Here is a 20,108-nt window from a genome sequence, read left to right as displayed (position 1 = left end):
ATCTACTTTTAATGTGTGGTTGTTTGTGCTCTGAAGACATCTTTTCTCCATTCTAAGGTTTTATTTAGAAATGTTCCCATGTCGTTTGGAACAAGTGAAAATCAAGTTTAGCAGGAGTGATCTGGCGACCTGACGCACCTTCAGTTGTTTTCTGTCTGCGAGGATCACTGGACGTAGAAGTGTAGTCGCCTTGGATTTATTCGTCTGACAAAATGAGTAAAACGAAGAACAAAAATGACGACAAAACGGAGAAGGCCTTGGCTGCTGAGAAACAACAGTTTGGCAAGCAGCAGGTGAGAATTAAAATTGCTACTCCAAAGAGGAATTTTCTCTTTGTTTAATTTTATTTTCCCAAAATGTGGTTTGGCTTCAGCTTGGTGCGTTGCCGCAATATTATGTGGTTGAAAAGTATTGTTTAATCAGAATGTATGTCCTACAGCTAAACTTTAACATAACTACAGACATGAAATGTTTCACTTTGACTCATTAAAAGTTGGTTCAGTTTTTTTTATTGGGTTCTATTGAGTCGTAATAAGTGGTTAGTAACATTTTAGCTTTAATATGTTGCATATCTTACATTCTATAAAAATAGACTTGTTTTAGCTAAAGCTAACAGCTAGTCAGAATAAAAGCAAACTTATGCCATGCTAAAAAGTACAGCCTTTAAAATGTATTAGAAGTTCATATCAGTACTTTTTTAAAATAAACCATCAATTGTTAGATTGTAATTTAAATGGAAATGTGATTATTTCGATTAGATGACCAAGTTGGTCCATTGGCTCTATCATTGACCTTCACATTGCAAACTAAGTGTTAAGTTAATCCAGCTATACTGAATAAATCTGAACATAAAATAACATATTTTATTGTTTTTTTTGTTATTTTACATGCATTTTCATCACAGTCATTCCAATCTGATACACAAAACATGGCTGAGTTTTTTTCCATTGGTGTTTCACATTGGAAGGTTATTCTTGCCAGTCATGGACCAACAGGCCTTCTATTTAAATAACCTCAGCTTTAATAATAAATGACAAAAACAAATGTGATGGTGCTTTAAAGGTTTCTAAAATAGCATTTTCATGGACCACTGTGAAATATGACAACTGAGTTCTAATGATTGAACATTTTACCTTAGCCCCCTTTGATTAGCCGTTAGCTTCAGCTCTGTGAAAAAAAACTAGCTTTCATCCAGAACTGGTGCACCAAGAGTCTTCAGCATGTAAAATAATTCAGAATATTTTTTTAAAGATTACACTGAGTAAAGAACAGAAGATAACTGAGGTCTTTTGTTAATATCAGTTTAACTTTTCAGGCTTTAAGTGTTTTTTCTGTTGTCCTTTTTTCAGCTCCAGAGCCTCAGCAAAATTGCCAACACAGCTGAAGTTCCACCTAAAGAGAAGTATGTTCGCAGTATCCTTTAAAACTGTACTTAAAAAAAATAATTAGATGCTGACTTTTAATCTAGTAAATGGGAAATTATTTTTAACTAATAAGGAAAGCTGAAGACAGTTTAGCGCTGTACTTCTAGCATGCTAACATAAAGCTAGCAGCTTTTTGGTGTAAAATAATGGCTTCTTGCTGGGAAGCAGGAATTTGAGTTTTGCTTTACGTTTTTTTCATGAATTATAATACTTAGTACTTCAGGTGAAAACTTCCCCAAATAGTCTAACATAACAAGCTATTTTAGCAACTCATTTTTGAGCGTAATATAGAAAATACAAAGGTTTGTGAGGGCTAAAGATTAGATACATACAGAGCTGTGAAAAGGGTTTTGCTGTCTTAAATAGTAAATTTGTCTTTGCTTTATTTCATTCTGAAATATCTTTGATAAACTATTTTACTATCAACCTGAGTAAACACAAAAAGTAGTTTTCACTTTAGGAGTTTATTACGTAATTAAAAGAAAAACTATTCAAACTAAAGCCTGTGTGAAAAACTAATTTCCTGCTAAACCTAATAACTGGTTGTCATAAATGACAGTGAGACATTTGAGTCATTTTGGTCCACACTCAGGCCACGGCATCATAACTGGGCTGAAATCCAGACTTAGATTAGGCCACTCCAAAGCCGTATTTTGGTTCTTTTTTTAACATTCACAGGGGTAACAGCTGTTGTACTTTGGGAAATTGTCCTGCTTTCACAATCCAAATCCACTAGATTGTTAATGTCATAAATTGATAATTGAATGATTCTGGGATTTTCTGCAGTCAAACAAAGTTTATGCTTTTTTTTAATGTCTGGCAAGGTGTTAAAACCTTCACATTGTTAGGAGGAAAAATATTTATTTTTTTGTTACAGCACTGTGCATAAACAGTTCTTATCAGATGCTTACATAATGTCATTGTGATTATGAATATCAGTAATTTTAAGCTTGTTCAATTGGACTAATAGCTTTAATTTCTAATATCAGAGTTGAATGTGCAAATTTGAATATGTTGTGCATTTAAAACTCATAAATACAAACTCTTTGTCAATTATATTTCAAAAAGAGTTCAGTTTTTAAAAACGCATCTCTGTTTAGCAATGTCAGACATTCTAAGCTTCACTGCTGCTGGTACAAAGTGATGACAAAAAATGTCACTTTCTGGGGTTACGTAGAGGGACATCACCTAAATTATTACGACTTGTAACCTTGAAAGCCTGTAAAAGGTTTGCAGATCTACTTGACTTTGTTTACGTAGATCTAAAAATAATAGATATGCCCTGATATGACTATAACTTCGGTGGAATCTCTGCAAAGTGTTTCTGCATTAGTCCGTCTTGTGCATTGGGAGTTTCCCTAACATCTACACAGATATAATTCTGGGAACTCACAAAGAGGGCGGAGCCACCACCTTCTGGTCGTATGTCCCCAACCTGCCTCTGTCCAGCCAATCCCTGGTCAGCTGGAAGGTCTGCTACCTGCTGCACAAAGTGCTCAGAGAGGGCCACAGGAATGTGAGTTAATCTCTACATTTGCTCAGTGTAACTTCCTGTTCACATCCATTACGTTTTACCTTGTTTGTCCCCCCCCCCAGGTCATTACAGATTCTCACAGACACAGCCGCAGCATAAGAGACATGGGAGTCCTGTGGGTGAGCGAGTGGATAGAAGATACAAGCTTACATCATGTCCGATGCATTTAATCTGCACGTTTAATCACACAGAAAATTCAAAAGACCTTTTAGTATGCAGTACAGTCAGCAAATTTAACAAAATCCCAACATGCTCTTAATAAAAAGTTCATCAGTGGATTGTTTTTAAGAACAACTACCAGGTTCAAATAAGCGGCTAAACTCCTAACCCACTGTCTGTGTTTTCCCAGGGAAACCTGCATGATCGATATGGTCACATTGTTGCCTTGTCTGCTAAATATCTCCACCTCAAAATGGAGTTTCATGCAAAGGTGATATATCTTCATTCTGCCGAATTACTCAGATGGAAATGATCTGCTATTTACAGTGAGAGTGTTTGTTTGTGCTTATCATGTGTGATTCTGTTTAAGCTTGAGAAGAGAAGACAGCAGGGTGAAAAGACAAAACCTAAACACAAATCAAATACTTTATTATTAATCCCAGTGGGGAATTAAATTAAATGTGTCTGGAATTTTCCTTTTTACACAACTAAGCAGAAGAAAAAAGACACCTTACACTTAGCACAATGTCTTTATCGGATCCTGAGAGTGAACTGAGCCAAAAATAATCTTTCATCCTGGAGTTGATGATCCTTAGATTGCTGTACTGTCTCCAAATGTAATGTTATAACATGTCATGTCAGTATAGATCATATATTGCTCCAGAATGTGAATGATCTTATTCTGCTAGATTAAAAGTCCAGAGAAAGCACCCTCCCTGGCTCCTCCTCCGCTCGGCTCCTTCAGACTAGCGGCAGCAGCAGCTAGCAAACACCTGGTAGAACTGGGCGTCTGCTGAGCTTGTCGTAAATGCTTCGTCTCAGTGAAACGCTCCTCAGAACGTTGTTACAGGACTAAAGACTTCCTGAAGGTGGAGTGTTGGAAAGAATAAGAGTTTCTTTAAAAAAAAAAAAAAGAATTTCAAGGCGTCAAATTGCAAAATCAAATTTCTTTTAAGTCATATTTGATAAATATACAGCATTCTTATAGCAACTGAAGGTAACACAGTTACTTGATTCTGGTATAAAATTATACTATTTGCCTGGAATATGAATAATACCGTCCCTTTAAGAAATGAAAAACAGATTAAGGAGCATGCCGTGTAACGTGTGACGTTCTTCAACAGCACAAGGTGATTCCAGGTAACCTGGAGGCCTCTGACGACACTCTGGAGAGAGAAGCAGGAACTGACATGACCAAAGTGTAAGTTTCCTTCTTCCTGGCTTCTGCTGTGGGATCAGCTTGTGCCACAACAATTTTATTGTCTTTTGAGGATATTTTTTCCCCCAGTCTTTATAGTATTTTTTAAAATTATTTAATTGAGTTATGTGCCATTATTGGACCCTTGCAACAAAATTTCACTCAATATGTGCAGCTGAATGACAATAGAGCCTGCCTAATATTTTGTTATATGTACTCCTTTTGTCTCTACAAAAGGACTTTGAATTATCAGCTGACTGTCATCATGTTTTTATGTATTTATGGGGTTCTAGGCTGGATATGACTCAGGAGCTGCTGGATTACTTGGATGCTGGACTGAAGATGGCTGAGACGGGTGAGACTTCCATATTAAGTCCGTTCATATGGGAAAACGTGTTGGTTAGACAAAGGGAAGGATCTATCATGCGTTCATAAAAACCTAAAACACAAGTTTACTTTATGTTACTGAAACTGAAATGTTGTGTTTGAAGTTCTCCGTCAGATGGACGCCAACGGGGCCAAATCCACAACCCCGGCCGGTCAGTGCAGGCTGACGCCTCTCATCCCGCTCATCCTGGACTGCAGCTACCTCTACCACTTCTCTGTCCGGCTGCTGTTCAAGCTGCACAGCCGTGAGTGGCAGCCTTTCGTTGTGACCTCAGTGACCTCTGCAGAATCACATTCAGCTCTAACCGTATCCCAAAACAAAAATTCCCAGGAATCTCTGCGGATGCGCTCCTCGGACACAGAGAGAGATTCCGTGACCTTTTCACGAGGTCGGTCAGGACGACTACATCTATTTTTTAAAATCATTATGTAATGAAACGGGCAGGACTGTTTTTTGTATTTACTTGTGCTTTTGTTTGCTTTCGCAGCCTCACACAGTTCTTCAACAGAGCCAGAGAAATTGAGTTCTTTAAGAGTATCATCCAGATCCCAGACCTCCCAGACGTAAGTGGAGACAAACAGCGGTGCACCGATTGAAGATTTCTAGCCGATCACCGATATTTAAAAACGCCTGACACGCCAGTTCCAGTTTTGGCCAGTACCAACTTTTTTGTGTGAAAAGTTGCTAAATGCACCGACAGATTTGCTACAGTCAACAGTGGGGTGACTGTTGCTAACCCAGCATTTGAAACACAAAATCAATTCACTCATTGTGAGATTTAATGATACAGAAGTTGTAGCCATTTTATGATTTGTTATAATTGTGGGCTTTTTTAAAATTTTCCCACAAGAATAAACAAACATGGCTTTTAAGCATAACAGACCAATTTTTAATTAGAGGTGCGCCAATTACAGGTTTTTGGCCGATGCCAATTTTTGTTCCCTCAGAAAAGTCATTAAATGTAACGACAAAGTTGCTAAGTCGGTAACAGTGGGGTGACAATTGCTAGGCTAGCATGCTCGGCTAGCAATAGTCACCTGATGGTCTTACCTTTGCATATGTAGATGAGATCGATGGATAAAGCTGCTTTCACAAGTGAGTCTGGGTTGAAACCCAACACCCAAAACTAAGGAAATCAGGGCCGATTCATCGGTGCACCCTTCTTTATAACCGTTTCATTTATCAGGTTTCCGGTCAGTAACCTGTTGATCTCCACTCCCCAGGGTCCTCCAAACTTCCTGCGAGCCGCTGCCCTCGCTGAGTACAAAAAGCCGGTGGTGCTGATGCCTGGCGAGGATCGTCCAGAGGAGGACGAGGCGGACACGCAGCCAGAGTTGAGAGAAACGACGCAGATGTCACAGGTGAGCCGCTTCTGTACGAGTTGAAAGAACACGTTTTCCCGTAACCCATGTTAAAACGTGTCTCTTTTTACAGCAGTACTATTCGGTCAGCCAGATGGGAGGACCCGAGGCGTCTCTGGACTACAGAGACACCGACAAAGACTACAAAAGGGAGCCGGAGGCGCTGAAACCGGAGGTAGAGCTCATCAAGAGTGAGGTGAGATGAGGCCCATCACGCACTGCGAGTGCAGAACCCAGAATCATAATCAAGCTTTTTTTTCCAGCCAAATTTTGACTTTTCAAAGTCAGAATGTCCCTCGTTTTTTTTCTTCTAGAAAATATCTGAGATTAATTTAAAAACTTCTGTTTTTTCTTGAAAACTTGCTCCTCTGTTTTTCTATCTACACCAGCCCTGATCGGCTGTCGCTGTAAAACAAAAAGAAATGGCGGTAGCATGACGTGTGTGAATACTTTGCATCTTATATGGATTTCTGGTGCATAATTAGGATTTTTTTTTCCCCCCCTGTTTTCTTCAGGCTCAGAAATGCATGATAGAGTTAAAGTCTCAGGTGAACCGTCTGGAGGCGGAGCTTGAGGAGCAGCGCTCCCACAAACAGGTCGCCCTGGTCGAAAATGAACACCTGCGGATGGAAGTGGAGGCTCTACGCAGCGCTAACGTGGCCAACGTCGGAGCTCAGATTGGATACAAAGAGGCGGACAGTGAGTGGACGGCTTTTTAAAAATTTTTTTAGTGTTGAGACTACAAACGGAATCAGTCGGACGTCAGTAAAATTCTTCTTTGTCTTTACCTGTGAACAGGCAGAGCTCAGGCTGTTGAGGTTCGCTTCACGCAGCTCAAAGAGAGACACGCAGAGCTGGTTACGAGCCACGCCGACCTAATGAAGAAGGTCGAACTGAAGGCGTTGTTTAGTTTTACTCTCAGACCGTTTGGTGTTTTGGCTCTAACCCAGGATTTCTTTATGTCCTGCTGCAGAATGCAGAAACGGTTAAGATGCTGTCAGGTACAAAGGTCGCGCAGGACGACTTACTGAGGGCCAAGCAGCAGCTGGAGAGCGAGGTGGAGAACCTGAGACTGGAGAAAAGAAACGCGGTGAGAACATCCCTGACTGCTGCTGCTAAGATTATCTGTCACAAAAAATGATTGTAATGATTTGGACTGAAGACTTTATTCTCGAACAAACAGACGAGTCATCAGCAGCAGGAAGTCGACCGCCTGAATAAAGAGCTGCTGGAGCAGAGAGCGGAGATGGCCGTGCTCCGCAGCACTCTGGAGAGTAAAGAGAAGGTAACACCGAAATGTTGCGTTTTGCACGAAACCTTCCTGCATCTTCGACAGCGTATCAGAGCCACGGTAGATTAAAAAAAACAACATAAAACGGAGTAAAATTTCTGCCAAAAATCTCAGAAATGTGCTGAATCTCAGAAATTTTCTTGGAAAAAAATGTGGAAATTCTCTGAGCCTCAAAAGTCTAACGTGTTTCAATCTGGAGAGACTCGGATGGAGATAAGAAGACAATTAGAAGAGTTTATTGACAAACAGAATTTAAAGTCTTTGGCGCTCGGGCCCCGGCTGGGGATAACGGTTATCGCCGTGTTAGCGATAGGCTTCAGATGAGCATTCCCGATGCTGTTAGGAACGTCATCCCCCAGGGCCCGGCACTGGTGGTGGAGGTTGAAGAAGGGTGCGGGCCTCAGGACCGGGCGAATGGAGGAGAAGGGGTGGTGGTGGGTTGAGCTCGGCTGGAGAGCGAAGGACACCATGAATGAAGGTCCTTATCAGCTGGGACTTGGTCAATGATTGGACGTGACGTGGCTTGGTCCAGCGTTGATAGGTTGACGATTGTGGGCTGGTCGCTTCAATTAACGGGTCCCGGTGGGGATAAAAGAGTCTTCCAGTTTGAATTTGCGCCTAGGCTTCATGTGAGAAAAAAACTAAAGAATTTTAAGATTAATCTTAGAAGTTTTCTGGAAAATGCGTAGAGTGCATATTGAGTTTAGTCTGAGAAGAAACTTGAAATTTTCTAGAAAAAATAAATACATTTTTGAGCTCGAAAAGTCAAAGACTTCCACGTTTGAAACTCAGAAAATTTGACGGGCGGGGGGGGGGATTTACTCTTCTTTGTTTTTTCTGTCTATAATAAAACGCCGTTGTATTTGTCACACTCAGACCAAAAAATCTTTTAAAATGTTTCTTCAAAAATAATTGAAACATTATATTTTAATCCATAAAGTTTTGCCTTTTTGACATTTTTTTTTTACATTTCTTCATCACAGAAACTTCCTCAAAATGTAGCAAGTAGCGATGAAAGACATATCGGCACTAACATCAGTATCAGACGATATAAGTCATTTTTTAACGGACAGGTATTGATCTAATGATATCAACAACAGATATTTATTTCCATTTTGGTGCACTTATATATATTTTACAATTATTCACTAAATAATAAAACATTTTTTTGTTTCTCTCTAAAGACATTAATGCAGAATAAAGGATGGAGATGTAGTGATGCATCTCCTTGTATCTCTACATCTTTCGTCAAAAACAACAGATTTGTAAAATGTGAGAATCTGTGTCCTGTTTAATCATTTAGATCGGGGAGTTTTGGAAGAAATCAAACATTTAAGGAGTGATTTTCTTTAATCACAAGCCTCATGGCTTTTTATGTTCCTAATGAATTCTCTCCAGGAGGGGACTCAGGTGAGCAGCAGCCTGACGGCGCTCCAGGCGGAGCGGGACTTGCTGCTGCGCTCCGCCGTGGAGAAAGACGCAGAGCTGTCGTCTCTGAGGCAGCTGGCCCAGCAGCAGCAGAGCTCCGTGGATCTGGAGAAAGAGCGGCTGAGCCGAGAGCTGGAGGCCCTGAGAGCCCAGCTGCAGCAGCAGGTACCAGCCGCTGGCGTCACACCACCACATCTGGAGGTCCAACGCATCCGGAAGCTTCTGGAAGCGGCCGGAGTTTGTTTTGTTCAAGTGTTGAAAAAGAAAACCTCTATTTTTCTTTCTTTATTTTGAAAATTCTTTCAAACTTTGATTAATTCGAACCTTCTTTCAAAAATTCTTTCAAACTTTCCTTTGAACTTTCTTTCTAATTTTCTTTTGAACTGTCTTTTCTTTCCTTCCCTCCATTTTTTCCGTCTTTAATTCAATCCTTCCTGTCTGTTTCTAGAAACAGCTCCATAAATTCGTGCCGGTGCTCTCCGGTGTTTCTGTAACTCAGGGAAAACTCTGAGAATGAAGTCTGATCTGACACGCTTAGTGAACTTCAGTCTGCAGTCGCTCCAGCAGAGAGAAACATCAGAAACACTTTTCTCCACTCTTCAAGCGTCAGACTTCCTGTTTTTGCTCCGTAGCTCGCCATCAACGCAGAGCAGAGGCTGGAGATCGACCGGCTGAAGCGAGAGCTGGACTCCACCAGAGCAGAGCTGATTCGAGCCAACACTCTCCTGCAAAGCAAAGAAATGGTGAGATGATTTCTGGAAACTCCTTTGAATGATCTGTTTGCAGTTAATACATATGCGTGTGTGTGGGTTTCTTTTTCTTCTTCCCCCCGTCTTTAGAGCGGCACGCAGCTGAGCAGCACGCTGGCCGGCCTGCAGGCGGAGAAGGATGCGCTGCTGCGGTCGGTCCGGGACCAGGAGGCGGAGCTGAGCTCTCTGAGGCAGCAGGCTCTGCTCCACCACAGCACCCTGGAGCAGGAGAGGCAGCGCAGCAGCATGGAGCTGGGGAGCTTACGCTCCCAGATGCAGCAGCAGGTGCCTCAGCATCCGCCTCGCCGCGCTCTGTTGCTCCGATTCGGTCGGTGACTGTAAGGGTTGTGTTTTGTGACCCAGGCCTGTCGGGAGGGCGAGCTGACCCAGAAGCTGCAGGACGAGCAGTTCTGTCTGCTTCAGTGTGCCGTGGTGGAGGCCGAGGGCATCATACTGGACGCCGTGGCCAAACTGGACGACCCCGTACATGTCCGCTGCATCAGTTCTCCAGGTAGCAAAAACAAAAGAAAAAGCAGGGACAACACTAAAATGCATCTGTTAATAGGGCTGCAAGTTTATCGATATCGCACAATCACAAAATCCAATACAGGTATCGTTAAGACCTGCCTGGTAGCAGGAGATGCTGGCTAATTTTTTAAGTACTATGGAGTCAAGGTCTCTCTGCCTGGAATATATTTGGTGAGTCTTGTTGTTTGATGCAGCATTTACAGATTCACCAGGTAAAATCAAGAGTAAAGGAGTAAAGACCATTGAAATGAGGTCTATATTTACTGTAAAACATTCTCAGAATCACTTTTTTATTATTTAGTTCACATCAAAATTTAATCCACTCCAGCATGTAGCCCTCCCCAGCATTTTTATCCATTTACATCCCGCATGCAGACCAACTGGTTAATAATAAATGCATTGGTTCTTCTCATATCTGTTGTTGTTGACTGTTGTATTCAGTTTGAGTAATATCACTAGATCAAGCTTTTCTAACTTTTTGCACTGCAAAAATAAGTAATAAAAGTGTGTATGATTCCTGTTGATATCAGTATTGGTATCGTATCGGTATCGTAACACCCCTATTAAAAATCACAGAGACATAAAATGCTCCCTTTCTTCAAACCTTTAAAGGTCCTTTTGCGTTTTTGAACCACATATAAATCACCTGTCCTGTTTTTCCAGATTATTTGATAAACCGAGCTGAAATCACTCTGAGCTCTATTGATAAAATGCAGCAGAGCCACATGGTCTACCTGGGAAACAGGAACGGTGAGTCAGACACACACACAGTTAGCCTCCATGTTGACCTCGGACGTTGAGCCTGACTAGGTTTTCTTGATGCTCTCCAGACGCCAGTGGCCTGCTGAGAGCCGTCACCCAGTTTTCCCACCTGGCCGCCGACACCATCGTTAACGGCTCGGCAACGTCGCACTCGGCTCCCGTCGACCACGCTAACGGTAAGAAGCTCTACAAACGCCCCGGTCCTCTCTGAGGCTGCTGCCTGTGCGCTCAGCTGTTCTCTGCCCTCGTCCAGGTTTAACGGACAGCTGTCGGGAATGTGCCAGCCACTGCCTGCAGTACCTGAATGATCTGAAATCTCAGGCCAACTTGCAGCGAGCCAACCCGTCTGCCATACGCTACACCGTCCAGCGCATCCTCGCCATGGGACAGGTGAGAGGCAACGAGATTCATCACGATAACAAAACTAATGCAGCTCTGATGCAGGCTGCGGTAACAACTGTAGTGTTTTGATAGCAAGTATCAGGTGTTAATAGACATAATGGCAAATTTGAAAACTTATTGGTCTTAGTGGAGATGCGCAATATATTGAATCTCAGTTGTTTTTGCTATATCAGTTTTTTCTAAGTCACGATGAGGAAGGACAGCTTGGATGTAATGTTTCACTGGATATCATATTTCCAATGTGAGTAATTTCACCCAGCTTCAACCAAAAATCTACCAAACACAGACGGCTACAGTTTATTTTAAAGTGAGACTTCTTGTTAGAACACCAGCTTTGTTGTTTTAATGTTATTTTATATCTGCTGAGCCTGTTACACCATTCGGAGTTCAAGTCAATACACAGTAAACCCTTCATATTGTCACTGGAAGTACTTTCACTGCAACAGTTAGGTTCACAAGTTTTATATTGCAAAATACAATATAATATAAACACACACACACATATGTGTGTGTGTGTAAACGTTTCTTCTGTATGAATCTGTATTTTTGTAATTGGGTTATTCATTTGTACGCATTTATTTCATTTTAGAATGAGAAAATCTGAGAATTTGACGTAACGTTAAAACTTTCTGTCAAATATCTGATCAGAATTGCAGATATAAAACTCACTTTTTTTTAAACCCTTGCTACACCTTCATGCCGGCCCAGGAGGAATTATAGCACAGCTAAACTGGATTTCAGACGAGGTGATGAATTTAAGATTTTGACCAGGAAAAGGACAGAAAACATCACGTTCCAATCAGTTTGATAAGAAATGTTTTTTTCTAACTAGATCATGTAACAGGTGAAAGGAGGGACTTTTACTGCAATTGACAGAAAAACTACCTTGTACACATGAAATTATTGATGTTTTTATGGATAAGACGATCCTTGTGCAGTTTTCCTCAATATATATTATCATATTCAATTAACGTAGCTTTTGTATCTCTGTTGTTTTCCTATTGAGCTGCTGCAGCTCTGCTGAAGGCTTTACCCTTATATTTGTTGTTCAGGAGCTGCGGCCCAAAGGACAGGATGTGCTGAAGGAGGAGCTGGGAAGCATGGTGGATAAAGAAATGGTTGCTACGTCAACCGCCATCGAGGAGGCTGTGCTGCGGATGGACGTACGGACAAAGTTTACAGAATGTTGTTTCAGCTACCGGACTTGGTGGCCAATAATTATAGCTTGAAATAAAGCATATTCAGAGTATTCAGTGTTTAATCAGAAGATTAAGTGTTGAATCAGTTTGTAGAATCTGATGGGACTCCCACATTTTAATATGGATTATGGAAATTGTGTCTTTTAGGAGATTCTGTCCCAAGCAAAGAAAGACACAAACGGTCTGAAGCTGGAAGTCAACCAGAGGTAAGAAGATGCAAAGGAATGGCAAAAAAAAAGTTTTCCTCCTTCATAATAATCATAATTTTTAAGCAAATACAAAAACAATCATGACAGAATAAAATGAGTTGAAGTTGTAAATATATAAATAAGAAAAAACGTCACCCGTCTGTTTTTCTCCCAGCATCCTGGGATCCTGTTCAGATCTGATGAAGGTAACACATCTCTGACTCCAGCTGCTCGTCGTGAACTCAGTTTAACGAAAACACTCTAACAGGATTTTTTATTTTTTTTATTTTATCACGTTCAGGCCGTTCATATCCTGGTCACGGCCGCTACCGACTTACAGAAGGACATCGTGGAAGGAGGCAGGGTGAGTTGGAGAGAAACCTTAAAGCTAGACTTCCTGTAAATACCTACTGAACACATTTCTCTCTTCTTTTATGTCTTTATTTTTTGAACCGGAAGGAGTGCGGTTAATTATGAGAGAAAAATCCGAGGAAGGCTTCTCGCCCCATAAATGTTTAGAAAGAAATGGTCTGAAATGTAAGAAAAAAGGCTAAATAGAATGTTTTTATTCTCTTTTATTTTCTCCAACAAATAGACCAAATCTAGTTCTTCAAGCTCCCAACACTCTTTTTTCTTTTTTTTTTGTATTGTAATCTGGAGATAATTATAATTCGGATTAAATCAAACGTTACTGATTGGAATAGAAAAGCTGAAAGAAAAAAGAATTTCATGTACTGACTAAATAAATGTAATTAGTTTATTTCACCTGTTACTTGTGAGAAGATTCATACAAAATTTACTCTACATTTATTTTCTTCTTTGTTTTGATCAGTTTTTTTTCAAGATAGTTTATTTAAGGTAAAAAATGTTTTGATTTATTAACATTCTTCAGAAAAATCCCTCCTTAATATAGTCAAATAAATATAAAATTTTAATCAAGCTAAAAGGTTGTTCAAGGTTAAAAGAACGTACCTTACCCCAAAGAGTTCAATAAAATATTATTTTATTGTGAAAATAATAAAATAATTTTATTATTTTATAATAATTTGCAATAAATAAGCATTATTTATTGCATTTTCCTCTTTATTATTTAATTACAACTATTATTATTATCACTATTTTTTATTTTATTACACTCCTTTATAAGGACAAAAGATGGAACAATAGATGAAATTTACACAACTTATTTGAAAATGTAAAATTTTACAATAAACAAATTTCTCTGCAGAGAAACAGGTCTTTTTAAGTTTAGCATTTAATTATTTTTAGTATTTCGGAACATAAGGTTTGTTTTATTTTGTTGTTTTAATATATTTTTTCTCATTTTGTTGTAACTTTTGAAAATGAAGTGAAGTTTTATCCCGGTTCCAGTTTCTTATCTTCAGCTCCTGTCGGTTTTAGATCTCCATAAAGAAAATCATTTGCAAATAAAACATTTTCTTTTTAGTCTATGGCATCTGATTTCTAATCTTACAAATAGCCTTGGATCTTAACTTCTTTTATAAATTTATCACAACAAAAAAATTTACATTTGTTTTTTTTTTTCGTTTGTTTTTTACAAAATATTTCTTACATTTGATTTGATGGAAATTGATGCTGTATGAAATATAAAGTGATGCTTTTCCACCTGAAATGTTTAAACGGCTATGTTCTTACTTCGCCTGCAGGGGGCGGCGTCTGTTACCGACTTCTACGCCAAAAACTCTCGCTGGACTGAAGGTCTCATCTCAGCGTCCAAAGCTGTGGGCTGGGGAGCCACTCAGCTGCTGTAAGGATGAACTAAGACTGAAGCTGCCGATTCAGACACGAGCGTTACAGGTTACAGAAACGTGGGAAGAGTTTTCTGGTGACTCGGTTTTCCGTTGTCGCCTGTTTGCTTCCAGAGACTCGGCCGACCGGGTTGTGGGGGAAAAAGGATCTTATGAGGAGCTCATTGCCTCGTCCCACGAGATCGCTGCCAGCACTGCACAGCTGGTTGCTGCGTCCAAGGTACGAACACCAGATCAAGTTTTGACATTTTACAAAAGAACACCCATTTCTGAAAGATACACTTTTACATTTAAATAGAGAGGCAGAGAACTGTAACATAACTTAAAGTAAAGATAAATGTAGATAAAAAGATTTTTCAAAAAGCAACATTAAACACTTTTTATTTTTATTTTCCATCAACGGTCATTATTTATTTATATTTGGAGTTGAGACGACTCAAACTGCTTCTAGAAACTTCAGTGTCGCTACTGAAACTAAAACATCTTTTCAAAACTCAGCACATTGCATGACAGACAGAGGCTTAAAGCTGGAGGGAATAAAGAGAGCAACCAGTGTGTACTCTGGATAGGTTTTCTGTTATTTCCTGAATGTCTTGCTCTCTCTCCCTCCCTGGCAGCTGTAATGGAACATTTTATCATGTGCGCCTCACCCTTCTTGTGCTTTAGATTGTATCTGCATGATTTTATCATGAGATTGATCAAGCTGCTCTCCTATATAGACGTCTACAGTGCCGTATAACAGCAGGGGATGTCGGTGATCCAGGGGACCATCTAGGTGTTACTTCCCCAACCCAGAACAGAGGCTGCATTTTATGCATTAAGTAACAACCCCCCTTTGCTTAACAATAGACAAATGGCAAGACCATCGGTGTTGGGCTCCACAGAATCCTTGGTGCATAACAATCAAGGATTCACACCTATAATCCAATCAAGTCTCTCTTCTCTCTGTTGGGAATCACCCAGAGACGGTGACACCCTGCTGCTGTATGATCTGCTGACCAGCACATACAAAAGGAAGCCAGAATCCACTGTTAGGAAGAGCAGACTTGACAGACTCCTTTGACTCTGTATTTCTGTTCTCACCTTGCAAGGTTTTAATGAATTTCTTATGCCATCTCATCCAGACTCTTGTTAAAGTAATTTCTTCCATGACACAGCCTGCATGATGCATAGACTTCAAAGCAGACTCCTTTGCGTCTTACTTCTTTGCCTGGCTCTAACTTCATTTTCAGATCTAACAAACACTGAGAGCAGCTTATGTGGGGTCCTGTGGTGGCACAGGGGTTAATCACGGCCCACATACGGAGAGGCCTTAGTCCTTGACACGACCGTCGCAGGTTCAATTCCCGGCCTGGTGACCTTTGCCACATGTCTTCCCCCTCTTTTGTTACCTATCTTCCTGTCTGAGCACTTTCAAATAAGGACCACTAGAGCCAAAAAAGACCTTTAAAAAAATACAGCTTACATTTCAGTCTTCATCACACAGTAACAGCTTCCACACAGAAGATTGTTGTCAGCACTAAGACATGCTGCGTTGACTGATCAGAAAGAGATTGGATCTTTGCGGTTTTGACCCACAAGGTTCCGATAATCAGTCTATTTCTTTGTGCACATCTGTATTTGAAGACCACACCAGCAGGGACTAAAATGAAAGTCGTGGCATATTTTCTGAGGATTTAACACTAAATGTTGCTGCCGTTCCAGGTGAAGGCTGATCGCAACAATAAGAAGCTGTACACGCTGCAGCAGGCATCTCGGCATGTGAACGACATGGCCGCCGTAGTCGTCACCTCCACCAAGCACGGACAGCAGCAGATCTCCGACCACGGTCAGAGAAACAGCTTAGGGAAAAAAAACTGGCCTCATAACCAGTCTTTACCTGCCTCAGTCTATTGTTTATCTAGTTTAGTCTGACACCTTTACATTTAACTTTTTTTTGTCTTTGCAGGTGTGATGGACTTCTCTGGCATGTCTTTAATCAAGCTCAAGAAAGAGGAAATGGAAGCTCAGGTTAGATATCTGAGGAAAAATACAATTTTTCTTGCAGATGCTTACTGGAAGGAGAACCTTCTGTCAACACTAGCATAGTGGTGTCCCTGACATGCCTGAATTAAATAGTGGAATAAGCTCCTATGCTTGTCAATAAGTTTTCTAGAGGTTTAGTGATGACTTATATTGTCCTTCATCTAAAACATGAAGAACACTGGACCTTAAAGAGTAGAAAATGACACATTAGCTTAGCGTTATAGTGGTTGAAAGCACATATGATATAAGATATAAGAATGAGTAAATGACTAAAAAAAGTCCTTCTTTAAGCTTGGGAGTTCACAGCTGAAGCTTAAATGACAAAAATTATTTTCAGAAGAACAATAAATTCAGCAAAAGATAATTTTAGCTGTAAAGAAAGGATAATTTTTATACAAGCTTAACTAATGGCAGATTTATTCACTTATAATGAGACATTGTTCCCATGTTATAAGTGAAATAATCTGCCAGTGGAACTAGTACTTTTTCTATCAATATTAAGCAATTATTGGCTTAAAGTGAGTTATTATATCTTGCTGAAAAGTTACTTGTACGTTAGTTTTGTCTTATTTCAAGTATTTCAAGAACTAGAAACTAGACCAAAAAACACTTGGTAACAGTTTGTGTTTTTGAGGCGTGTGGATTCATTGTTGGAGCGGCGGAGCTTAAGTGGATGTTTGAGAACCTCGTTCTGTCTGAACCTGTCAGGTGAAAGTGCTGCAGCTCGAGAACCAGCTGGAGCAGGAGCGAGTCCGCCTTGGGGAGCTCAGGAAGAGGCACTACGAGCTCGGAGGCCCGGGGTCCCCCGACGCCAAAACCGACAACGATGATAGCTTCCCTCCCCCTCCACCGCCTACCCTGCTGGACGCCACCTCACCGCCTCCGTCTTTTTCACACACGCAGCCCTTCACGAGCACGCCGAGCTTCTCACTGCCTCAGTCTTACACACCCTCTCAAACTTACACCCCATCTCAGCCGTTCATGCCTTCCCAACCCTACACTCCCCCTCAAAGCTTCACCCCCTCCCAAACGTACGCACCTTCACAGCCCTACATCCCAGCCCAACCTTACTCTTCATCAATGCCTTACACCCCAAGCCCAATCCAGAGCTACCTGCAGCCCCAGTCTCATTCGCTGTCACAGCCGTCGTCGCTCCCATCGGCCGCCGCCCAGACCAAACCGGCGTCTCAGCCGCAGAGCAACACCGAGTCACACAAAGTAGCCTACAAGAAACCAAACATCTTTGTTAAATCCGGAAACTTGCTGAAAAATGCGGTAAGTTCCAACTCTTCTTGACTGAAGTCTTACAGTGTTGTAAAAAAAAAAAGTATTTGCCCTCAAAAGTTTCTTCAGGGTTTCAGGTCGTCAAACACACTTTAATATCAAGATTAACTGAGGAAATAAAAAAAAAAAAACATTTTCAAATAATGATTTTTGTTAGAATAATTATCTAAGTTCATTTACTTGTGAGTTTATTTGAAAGGTTATGTTTTCATATTATTATTTTGTGTGTAGTTTAGTTGACTTCTTTTCTTCTGTGAAATACTATTAACCATTTGTAGGATGTTTGCCTGGAGGCTAGAGACTTTGACATTCCTGTGGTATCAGCTTCCATCTGTAATTGATTAGTTGTGGTCAGTTGCATGCCCTTGTAAGGGCATGTCCACAGGCGGTGCCAGAATGTAAAGACGGTTGGTCAATTCTCTGTGTGAAGAAGCCCAACCTCCTTTTTCTATACAATAAAGAGAAATGCAGAGAAAGATCTAGCAGAGTTGATCCAAGACAGTGTTTTACAGCGATTTGTCGCGTCTCGGATCTTCCCTCATTTTCTGCAGAAAAGACAATTGCCTTGGTCTGAATCTTTGCTAGATAGGAAATAAAATAAACCTATCAATTTTACTTATTGAGGTTAAAGGTTCAACTTGGACTTGTGTTGAACCTTCTTCTACCTTTCATAACCAGGTTTGTAGAATCAAGAAATCCCTTGAACAGAAAACATCTGACCACATGTAATAAGTCCAAAGACATTAAAAAGCCCCCAATCCAAAGAATGATGAGAAACAAAGTGTAGTCTCAAAGGGTTACAGAGGTATTCCTTAGACTTTACGCCTCTGGTGAACTTCAGGAAGAGCCATCGTCCACCAAGGGAGAAAACATGGAACTGTGGTGAACCTTCCCAGGAGCTAAAGTTTACTCCTGGAGCAGGTCAACAACTCATCCAGGAGGTCCCAATGAAACGCAGAACAACATCTAAAACACTTCAGACCTTACATGTCTCAGTTAAGATCAGAGTTCATGATTCAGCAACGAAACCGACTGAATGAAATGGCATCCATGAGAAAATCCCAAGGTGAAACCCTCCTCTGACCAGAGAGATCACAAAGGCCCTGTTCACATGTAACAAAAACATCTTAACTTCGAGGAACATTTACTGTTTATTTGTTCGGTCATCTGAAACACTGAAGTTTCACAAAAAAAAGCAAAAACAGAAATGGGGCAAATGCTTAGTTCTTTGGTAATGTAAGTTCTTACTGTAATTGCTTACAAAGAGGATTGTGTGAGTAGATGCTGCATACATAAATCTGCTTTTCTCTGTTCTTTACAGTTCAAACGAGGTGAAACTGGAACTGGAGAGTCTTAGTCTACTGAAGACGACGATTCAGACTTTGTGACGTTAGCCTTTGCTGGAGGATATTGGATACACCTGTCACAGTTTGAAAACTGTAACACGTTTTCAATTTAATATTTTTGTAAACATTTTGAGACCTGCTCTAATTTCTTGATTCCCTAAAAAAAAGAAATGGTTTAAATTCTGTTTTGATTTGTCTTGTTTCAACACTTCACACTGATATCAGAACAAACTTCAGCTCATTTTTGTTGGACTTTGTTTTCAAGACTGACTGTTTACTTTTTTCAGTTTTCTTTTATCTCGTCCAGTTTGTTTTTAACAGTTGCTTATAGCGTAAGATGACGTCAAGATTTTTCTTAAAAGCGCCTGTAAATAAATAGTATTTTTTTAATATTAGATATTAAATTAAAAAAGTGGAAACAACTGGAATGGGAAAAGACAGCATGAATGCCCATAGCTGTTGCAATAAACACCTCTCTATGAGCCTTTTCTTACTAATCTGTGCAATACTGATTATAGTGATTAATCACACTATGAATAATCATGAATCAAAATATATCATTTTTATTTATATAATATTTATCAGTTTTGTATGTTTTGTTGTTTAGTGACTGTTTCAAAGCATAGCATGGGTAGATCTTTTACACTGGGATGCAGTTTTCTTGTACTTTTGGGATCCATTGACAGTGAAGATGTGGATTGTGATAGATGCTTAAATGATTTGGGTTGCTGTCATGTGATTGGCTGATTCACTATTTGTGTTTAAGCAATTGAACAGGTGAACCCAATAAAGTCACTACCGAGTGTAAATTGCCCCGTTATTCCTAATTGTAATGTGTGTGTGCATGAAAACATGGTAATAGGATTACTTTTGCCAGAGTTTGAAAGGAAAAGTCAGAGAAATAACAGTGCCTCCCTTATTATCTACCGTATTTTTTTCTATTGCGGAACAGTTCATTAAAAATATCAGTATTAGGTTTTCCATGTGCCACAGTATGACAGCGACCTCATTCGCCCGTTATCTCGATCATGCGCAGTGCAGCCTACAGTGTCACTACAACGGAAATAGCCTCT

General features: G+C 40.3%; 1 protein-coding gene across 2 annotated transcripts; it reads left to right on the top strand.

Annotated features, from left to right (window-relative positions):
• Positions 1 to 85: 85 nt before the first annotated feature.
• hip1r (huntingtin interacting protein 1 related) lies at positions 86 to 19,844 on the top strand. 2 transcript variants are annotated; one of them, XM_028024913.1, is made up of 33 exons: positions 86 to 293; positions 1,350 to 1,413; positions 2,798 to 2,940; positions 3,021 to 3,077; positions 3,308 to 3,388; positions 4,242 to 4,318; positions 4,609 to 4,670; positions 4,807 to 4,947; positions 5,034 to 5,091; positions 5,191 to 5,266; positions 5,927 to 6,064; positions 6,141 to 6,260; positions 6,580 to 6,763; positions 6,863 to 6,951; positions 7,038 to 7,154; positions 7,248 to 7,349; positions 8,754 to 8,948; positions 9,416 to 9,526; positions 9,623 to 9,817; positions 9,896 to 10,043; positions 10,724 to 10,810; positions 10,891 to 10,998; positions 11,076 to 11,212; positions 12,277 to 12,387; positions 12,571 to 12,629; positions 12,787 to 12,817; positions 12,913 to 12,975; positions 14,279 to 14,379; positions 14,495 to 14,600; positions 16,085 to 16,208; positions 16,329 to 16,390; positions 17,114 to 17,680; positions 19,011 to 19,844. In XM_028024913.1, exons 1-33 carry the CDS (start codon positions 213 to 215, stop codon positions 19,044 to 19,046), a joined length of 3,831 nt encoding a protein of 1,276 aa, XP_027880714.1. In that variant the 5' UTR covers positions 86 to 212; the 3' UTR covers positions 19,047 to 19,844. The 2 variants fall into 2 exon arrangements, with proteins under 2 accessions (XP_027880714.1, XP_027880712.1); XM_028024911.1 differs by having other exon boundaries at positions 6,138 to 6,260.
• Positions 19,845 to 20,108: the final 264 nt, after the last annotated feature.

The sequence above is a fragment of the Xiphophorus couchianus genome, chromosome 8 (genome assembly GCF_001444195.1).
Source record: "Xiphophorus couchianus chromosome 8, X_couchianus-1.0, whole genome shotgun sequence".
NCBI classification, from domain to species: Eukaryota; Metazoa; Chordata; class Actinopteri; order Cyprinodontiformes; family Poeciliidae; genus Xiphophorus; species Xiphophorus couchianus.
The sequence above is the reverse complement of the archived record's forward strand: the minus strand, read 5'-3'. Positions and strand labels throughout refer to the sequence as shown.